The sequence below is a fragment of the Hordeum vulgare genome, chromosome 2H, assembly GCF_904849725.1.
Source record: "Hordeum vulgare subsp. vulgare chromosome 2H, MorexV3_pseudomolecules_assembly, whole genome shotgun sequence".
Taxonomy (NCBI): domain Eukaryota; kingdom Viridiplantae; phylum Streptophyta; class Magnoliopsida; order Poales; family Poaceae; genus Hordeum; species Hordeum vulgare.
The window spans coordinates 25,458,696-25,467,696 of NC_058519.1; the positions used below are offsets into that span (position 1 = coordinate 25,458,696).

Sequence of the window (9,001 nt, forward strand, 5' to 3'; positions counted from 1 at the left end):
GGTATTTTTAGTTGCAATAGAAATGCATGTTTATGTGTGTTTTGCTAGCTCTCAAGTTGCTAGAAATAGTGCTGTTTTGGACGTGCTGAAATATTTCTAAGTCTGGAATCTGTTATATTTTGTTGCTGTCTTGTCTTGCTTGCATCTTGTGATCTGTAGCTCTTTTGAGGTTGGTCCAATGGAGTTAGTTGTACCCCTTGTGTTTCTCTAGCTTGCTGCAAATTTTCATGCCATTTGGAGTCCTGTAGCTATAGGTTTTGCTGGTGTCAATATTGCTTCAGGCTGAAAACTGCACTTTCATGAGGTGTAATTTTCACTAAGTTTGAAATAGTGTGTGAGATGCCATTTTGTGTCTTCTTTTCCTAGTGCTCCTTGCTGCCATGCTAGTTGTTGTTAGCTGTTCGTAGTAGTGCTTATTGCCCTCTTCCGTGCCATGCCTTGCTTGAGCATATCGAAGTTGTGTAGCCGTAGTTGTGAGGTGTAGGATGTGCTATGTGGCTGATTTTGGCAGATTGTAGTCATTTCCTGTTTTGCTCGTAGTTTTTGAACCATAGCTCCGATTTGATCGTGTCCTACATGAAACTTGCTTAGAATCTCGTGAAGTTTCATTTTCCCTTGCTGGTTGGATGTTTTGAAGTGCTCGTAGCCGCCGTTGCACACATATTGCATTCATGCCAACATATCTTGCGATGCTTGTATCTTTTGAACCGTAGCTCCGTTGGAGATGTTCTTTATGTGTAGATTGCTTGAAATGACGCGTAGAATCACGTGAACCTATTTTTTTGCTGTTTAACAACTAATTAAATGTGTTAGTTCAGATCTGGATAGAATTGTAAATTAACATGTGAGGTCGTTTCGGAGGTGCTATATGACATTTCCGACCTCATTTAAAATGCCTAGATAGGTAGTTTAATTACGCTTCACCTCTTGCCATGTTTAACCACAATTAATATTGCCGTGTACCTAATCGGGAGTGAACTAAACAATTAAACGTGGAGTTTCGTCAATATGCAACTCGTTGCATATTGAACTTCACTTAATGTGTAGTGTTTGATTGTGTGAATTGTCATGTCGTGACTTGCATGTATTCAGCTGCTCATGCATCATTTGTGTTGTGCATCGTGTGGTGAATTCCGTGTGATGATTTGTGTTTCCGGTTTTCCCTGTCTCTATAGAGTTCCGCAAGCGTGTCGGATGTGAGGACCCGTTCGACTACGTCGGTTTGTGTGCTTCACGGAGTCATTCTTCTTCTAAGCGGGATCTCAAGCAAGATGATCATTTCCCCAGATACCATTACTATCATTGCCATGCTAGTTTACCGTTTCTGTCGATTATGTCTCGTTGCCTACCACATGTTAAATACCAGCCTCTCAACAATGCCATGTTACCCTTCAACCTGTTCGACCTAGCAAACCACTGATTGGCTATGTTACTGCTTGCTTAACCCTGTTGATAGCGTTGCTAGTTGCAGGTGCAGATGCTTCCATGCGAAAGCATGGGTTCCTTGTTATATCACCATATTAAATGCTATTTAATTTAATGCACCTATATACTTGGTAAAAGTGGAAGGCTCGGCCTTTTCTAGCCTGGTGTTTTGTTCCACCTTTGCCCCCTTAGTTTCCGGCTACCGGTGTTATGTTCCATAATTGAGCGCTCCTAACACGACCGGGGTTGTTATGGGGACCCCCTTGATAATTCGTTTTAGATTAAAGCTGGTCTGGCAAGGCCCAACATTGGTACTACATTTGCCTAATCACCTAATAAAATTGCATAGGGACCCGTCGGCACCCGCGGACTATTTTAATCAACACCCGGGCCAGTGCTCCTCATGAGTGTTGGTCCAAAACAGAGCAGCTTATTAACGCTACCCGGGGCAACTCGGCGTTTGGCGTGGTAACCATCGCTCATCCGTCGTGTCCTGAGAACGAGGTACGCGACTCCTATCGGGATCGTCGACACGTCGGGCGGCCTTGCTGGATTAGTTTTACCTTTGAAGAGATATCTTGTGCATCGGGATTCCGGTGATGCTTTGGGTAATCTCAGAGTTGAGGTTTTCCACTAGGGAATCCGACGAGATCGCGAGCTTCGTGATTGAGGATTTCTATGCGGCTTGTGGTAATTTGTGATGGACTAGCTGGAGCACCCCTGCAGGGTTAAATCTTTCGGAAAGCCGTGCCCGCAGTTATGTGGCAACGTGGAAGCTTTGTTTAACACTGGTTCTAGACAACTTGAAGTAACTTAATTAAAACTTGCCAACTGTGTGCGTAACCGTGACTGTCTCTTTCGTGAGTTCCTTCTCCGATCGAGGACACGGTGGGGTTATGTCTGACGTAGGTAGGTGTCCAGGATCATTCTTTTGATCATCAGTATTTCACGTCCGTTATGCGTAGATCTTCCCCCCTCTTATTTCTTGTACTCGTAAGTTTTAGCCACCTCATATATGCTTAGCCGCTGCTGCAACCTCACCACTTAACCACACCTCACCCATTAAGCTTTGCTAGTCTTGATACCTTTGGAAATGAGATTGTTGAGTCCCCTGTGGCTCACAGATTACTACAACATCAGTTGCAAGTACAGGTAAAGGTTACTCGACGCGAGCGCGTTGTTTGTTCATTTGGAGTTGCTTCTTCTTCTACTTTGTCTTGTTCGATCTAGGATGGGTTCTAGGCCGGCAGCCTGGGATAGCAAGGATGGACGTCGTTCTTCTTTTCTCGTTTGTTTTCGTCCGTAGTCGGACCCTGCTCTTACTCTTGATGATTATGTAATGTACTGATGTGACTCTGATGTAGCTCGTGGCGAGTGTAAGCCAACCCTGATTATATATCTCATCTTTTCAGTACATGTACTTGTAACGATATCCATTCTTGCGACATGACGAGATGCGCTTCTATCCCTGACGAGGCCTTCGTGCCAAATTGAGGATAGGGTCGCATCTTGGGCGTGACACAAAGGGCCTATAGGTGGCATAGTGACCAACTGGACTACAATTTAATGTTGTACACATGAAAGAAAATCCACTGCTTGACCTTATTTTGTTAGAAATTTATACATACCGAACCAATATCGAACTGAACGAACTGACGGTTCGACCGATAAAAACCTGAACCGCTAGGCTCACCGGTTCGATTGTCGGTTCAGTTTTTAAAACTATGGCCCGCCCCTGACGAACAACCCGTCGCTGATATGTTTTTCTTTTCTTGCTCCCTCGCCATATATTCTTGTCAAGCTCCGCCACTGCTAACATGGATGATAAGGGTGAGTGTGATCACAATTGAGAAGGGTGAGACTGCGGTGGGGTCACATCCGACGAAGTGGGCGACAAGGTGAATGTGATAGGCTGGCAGCGACGGGGATGAGAGGACAGAAATAGGGAGTTGGGTATGCAGGGGAAGGAGAGCAATGAAAGTTTATATATCTATGAGGCTCTGTTCGGTTGAGAGGGTTTGGAAGGGGTTTTGACAGGGATTGAGGTGGATTTAATCCCGTGTAAGTCAAAACCCCTCCAAATCCCCTCCAATTCCCTGATGGCTGTAACCGAACAAGGCCTAAATGGGTGCGCTCAGACCAAAACACAAGGATGGATAACTTGCGCGCGGGGGATATATGTGTGTAACGTGACATCTATTATTAATTGACGCTTTTCCCTGATGAAAAGGCGGAGGGATGCAAGCACATTTGTACCACAACGCCATTGACCAGGCTACGCGTAGGGGGGGGGGGCACACAAAAACTTCCCTTCCCGTGCTAACGATTGCAGATGAAGGCCGCTACATGTTAGTGCCACAACCTTAAAATACAAAGGCTCATGAGCATGATTTGAATGTCTTCTGCACATTATGCAGGTCAAGGGGTGTATAACGATTCTCTTAGAGTGTCCTTCCAGACCATGATTGCCATATAATCAGTTATTATGGCGAAGTCGTCAATATGACGCACAAATTGCCTAAGTGCCACCAATGCTACATGTCACCCTCTACGAGGACTAGCGAGCCATCGCCTACACGCGCTCGCTAGCGGGTCGGCCCGACCGTTTCATGCGAGAGATTTTAGGAAGGATTGTGAAACTTCTAAGCCGTTATTTTTGTTTGTTTTCCTAATTATTTCAGATATGTTACGGTTTCTTTTTTAATTGTTTTACTTTTCAAGTTCACACACTCTTTTAGATAAACAAGTTCACATACTTTTTGAATTCATGAACAATTCTGGAACTCGTAGATATTTTTTCAATTTGTGATATTTTTTAAGTTTATGCTTTTATTTAAATTCATGAAATTATTTCAAAACATTACGCATTTTTTTTACTTTACAATCATTATTCTAAATCCATGAACTTATCTGAATTTTGTGAACATATTTCGAAACACACTGACCATCTTTGAATTTCCGCAATCATTTTTTTCTGAATGGACGGCCATTTTTTGAATCCTCTAGCATTTTTACGAATTCACGAATATTTGTTCAATCAACTTTTGTAAAAATTCATTAGTGATTTTGGGAGGGAGCATATTTTTATTCACAACATATTATTATTATTTTTTCTTCAAATTAATCCAAAATTAAAGATAAGAACTGGAAAAGAACAGAAAAATAGACATGTGCTATCGCTGTCTCTATTTGCGCCCGCCGGGTCAGTCCCATGTTGCTCGGGCGACGCGAGCGGTAGCACCACCGCCACAAATCCTCCTAATTCCTATTCGGCACCCTTTGCGCTAGTTAACGTGTATTTCGTTAAGTGGTGCCTGAAGGGGTTATGTATGGGCAGGCCCATCTAAGGTTATCAGCGGGAGAGAGATCTGTTTCCGTTTTTTGTTTTCGTTTAGGGTTTTCTGGACCTGTTTTGTTCGTTTTATTTTACCTTTTTATTTTTATTTTTAATTTTAAAAATGCGTTATTTTTTAAAAATTATAAATTTTCTCCAAATTCATGAAGTGTTTTGAAAATCTGCGGATGTTATGGTGGCACACTTCATTTCGTTGAGATAGCATTTTCCCCCCAAGTTCTCATGTTTGGTGAGGAAAAAGAATACTATGCGTCAGTTATGGCCATATATAAGCAGTTCATGGCATTTTTTCTTCTTCTTCTTCTTCATTTTGCCTAGCAGAGAAGGTGTATGCTGTTGGAGCAGCAAACTGAAGTTATGAGCATGCAAACTGTGCTTTGGTGATGTGGCACTTGATACGAAATTCTCTTCTCCTAATTATTACTCCCTCCGTCCCAAAATAACTGTCTCAAGCTTAGTACAATTTTGTATTAGAGCTAGTACAAAGTTGAGACACTTATTTTGGGACGGAGGGAGTACTTAGGTTCAGATGATACCATAGTGTTTACCCATTTGTTTACGGGTCCAAAATTGTCTTTGCGAAAGAGCCAGGCCAATCTAGCGCTAGGTGTTTGTTGACACATTTCACAAGGATTCAGGCTATTTATTTTTGAAGCTTTGTACGTACCATTCTATCATAAGGACTTTTTTGCTTTAAGGCCAGGAGTTAAGGACTCTGAAAACATACAAAACAGCAAAACAAAAAACATGATCAATAGCTCACAGGAAGAACCCACTGCATTCTGCACTCTGCATTTCTAAAGGGAATGAAGGACCATCAGCTCATTGCAAAAACTACTGCATTTTCCAGTTACGTGAAATGCATGGTCCAAAATAAAATAAAATTGCAGGACGATCAACTCATTGCAAGGACCCTACAGCGAAACGCTTTGTCGACCAAGCCGTGGCAATCACATCACACGATGAATGTCAGAAGAGCTACTACATTCCAGAATCACTAGAAAATTGTTCAGCCATTGGTCGCGACGCTTTCAGTAGATCTAGAGCCGCTGAGTTTTCTGAATCTGTATCTATCTAGCTAGATAGGCAAAAGTTGACGCCATCATATCCGAGGCAGCAAAACTTGTGAACAGGTGAAGTGTCGGACTCCCGCTCTGATCTTCCTCTACTGTGCATCGACATCTGGGTATTGCAGCGCATTGTAGCCTGAATTAGCAGAAATTATGGGCGAGTTAGGCGGCAGACCAATAATCAATAACAAGATAAAGAAGAAAAAACCTGAAACAATGTGTTGTGCAAGGAACTTAAGATTTTATACACCATTGTAAGATCCTGTACCTAAATTTTATTCACAGTTCGAAAATTAATATCTTCTCCGCAAAGGTGAAATGAGATGACTGACTTGATTTGGCTTGTTAGCTTCCATAATTTCTACTGGCGGCAAATGTTTCAAAATGGACAGATTAAATTATATACTCCCTCCGTCCCAAAATAACTGTCTTAAGCTTAGTACAACTTTGTATTAGAGCTAGTACAAAGTCAAGACAGTTATTTTGGGACGGAGGGAGTATGAAGCAAGGACATGGCACTTACCATTTCCATAAGTATATTTACTTTTCTACGAGACTACAACAGTGTAAGATAACTCAAAAATCGGAACAAAACATATCATAATATCCCTTTTCCAAGCACGACTAGATTAGCGCTCCGCTAAAGTAAGACTCCAAATATTATGTTCATGCAGAAAAATAGTATCTACACCAACATCTGTTCACTGAAGTGAAATGATATGACTGAAATTGATTTGGCCTTTTAGCTTCCATAATAATTTGTACTAGCGGCAAACATATAGAACGGACGAACTGAATTATCTGAATCAAGAACAGAAATGTGCAACTAGCTTTGATAAATCCACATGGCACCTACAATTTTCAACCAGCTACTTTAACTTTTCTACAGGACTAGACCAGTTTCAGACAACTCGCAGGTTCTAACAGAATGTATCACAATATTACAGGTCATGTACAGAACCTGAATACAAGATTTAAGTTTCTACTGTTGGAACCTGCATTTTGTTTACAGGTTATTCAACCCATGTAAAATGGGCAAAATCAAAAAGATATCACTATCTTCTGCGTTAACGCTGAAAAGGGGTGAATCATCTGATTTGGGGTTTCAGTTTCAGATCATCTTTTACTTATCTACAGTACAATATTACAACAGTTGCAGGCACCTCACACTATCAGTTTCAGACTTGACCAGATTCAGATAACTGTTTTTCAGACTAGAACAATTTCAGTAAACTGTTCTTCAGAGCACAACAGTTTCAGTAACAAATTTAGTCAAATACTAGCGGTTTTCACCATTAGGAGATATGTACTTCAGAGCACAACAGTTTCAGTGACAAATTCAGTAACAATTTCAGATATGTTTTCACCATTAGGAAGTTGGGGCTCTCACCAGGGGTCCCGATCACGAAGACGACGATCTCGAGGGTCCCGCCATAGCCACCGTCGGGCAGGTTGACGACGAGCGGGGTCAGCCTCCCGTGGCGGCCCGCTCGGACGCACATGGCGATGTTCTGGTCGTCGACGACGACGTGGGCCGCCAGGTTGCCTCTCAGGCTGAAAGCCGATCTCCCCCTGAACCAGAACTGGCGCCAGCTGTTGACCTCAGGGGGGTAGTCCCCGTCCTCCAGCGCCCGCACGAACCGGATGCGCCGTCCGACAGAACTGAATATGGAGGAGAACCTTGGGCCATTCTGCAGTTGCATCGCAGAGAAGCATCCATGATTAAGTTCTGGAGATCAAGAACTGCTCGAAAATTCTGCAAGAACAGAACTGCAATTCGCTCAATCGATAGGAGCGATTCAAGAAGCCGGTCATGGCGAACTCACCGGGCCATGAGCGGCAGGCATGCCCGCCTCTCCCGGGATGGGCTCGACGCCTCGGATCTGCCGTTCCGCTCCCCGGTGCGTGAATATGGCGGAGAATCTTGGGCGAGTCTGCAGTTGAACCATCAGCCATGGTTATGTTCGGGGGATCAAGAACTGCTCTCACTCAGGAAGCACAAATTTGGCAAGAAGAGAACTGCAACTGAAAGAAATTCGCAATCGCCGAAAGCAATTCAAGAAGCGGGTCATGACGAGCTCACCGGAAGAGGGCCAGGAATGGCAGGCATGCCCGCCTCTCTGAAGGGGATGGTCTCGACGATCCAGTGCATCATGGAGCTGACGCTGTCGTCGACGCTGATGCCGGTGGAGTTCCAGTGGAGGTACCTTCCGTTGGCGCGGAGGTAGCGGCCGTCGACGTGGCGGAGCAGGACGACGTCGTCCGCGAAGCCTGACCCGACGGCCTCCCACCTGATGGCCTCCACCTCCGGCTGGTCGTAGTCGCGCAGCTCCGCGCGGAGGCCGATGAGGCCGGGCCGCGCTGGCATGTCCGTGGTGGCAAGGTAGCGGCCGTTGGCGGCGCTGTGGAGGAGCAGGTACGGGCCGTCCCCATTGCCGGAGCCATCGCCGACTCCGACTCCGCCGTCGCCGACTCCGCCGTCGCAGACTCCGATTTCGCCGTCGCCTTCTAATTCTCCGGAGCTGTAGTCGAAGACGAAGTCGGGAACTTCGACGTCTCCTCCCTGGACGTTGTAGATGTGCACCCGCCACGCCGCGTTCATGGAGGCGCGGGGCTGGCTGAGGGTGACGGTCTCCCCGTCGGCGTCGGCGTGGAGGTAGGTGCGGTGCACGCGGCTCCGCAGCCGCACGTAGTGCCCGTCCTGGAAGCGGTCCATCGGTCTCCGGCGCCGGAGGGCGGAGGCGGTGAGCTGCTGCGCGGTGGGGAGAGGAGGAGGAGGGGTTCTTGGTTTGCTGGGACTCCGGCGAGGAAAGCTGTTGGTTGAGGCGGTTGCGTTGGGCGCCAAAGGCGATGTATTTCAAGGCGCGGCAGCTGCGGGCTTTGGGCAGGCTTGCGGGCCGTTTCCTCTGCCCGGCCCACGCTACCGAACACCGTCTCTTCCTGCACAGGCCCGCACGAGCCTCTTTCCTTCCCCCCCCCCCCCCCCCCCCCCCCCCCCGATGTTCTGCCATCCACAGTGACACACTCTTTTATTTCTTGACAATTGGACACCTCCTCTATTCATTGTCAAGGTTACATCAGCTAGCAAGAGGGAAATTAACTCACTTGGAGCCTCTTCTAACCACTCATTTACACGGAGAGATTCTAGCAA

At 45.7% G+C, this 9,001-nt stretch overlaps 1 protein-coding gene across 1 annotated transcript; it reads right to left on the reverse strand.

Moving 5' to 3' along the window:
• Positions 1-5,945: 5,945 nt before the first annotated feature.
• On the reverse strand, positions 5,946-8,566 carry LOC123429351. Its single transcript, XM_045113397.1, has 4 exons — positions 8,400-8,566; positions 7,934-8,300; positions 7,241-7,541; positions 5,946-5,986 (listed from the first exon to the last, which is right to left on the reverse strand). Exons 1-4 carry the CDS (start codon positions 8,564-8,566, stop codon positions 5,946-5,948), a joined length of 876 nt encoding a protein of 291 aa, XP_044969332.1.
• Positions 8,567-9,001: the final 435 nt, after the last annotated feature.

Excerpts from the sequence above, each read along its gene's own strand:
- LOC123429351 (XM_045113397.1), bottom strand. The coding sequence starts at position 8,566 with ATGGACCGCTTCCAGGACGGGCACTACGTGCGGCTGCGGAGCCGCGTG. Across the intron at positions 7,542-7,933 it reads CCATTCCTGGCCCTCTTCCG|AATGGCCCAAGGTTCTCCTC; the intron begins GTGAGCTCGTCA and ends ATGCAACTGCAG. Across the intron at positions 5,987-7,240 it reads CTTCGTGATCGGGACCCCTG|GCTACAATGCGCTGCAATAC; the intron begins GTGAGAGCCCCA and ends CTGCTAATTCAG.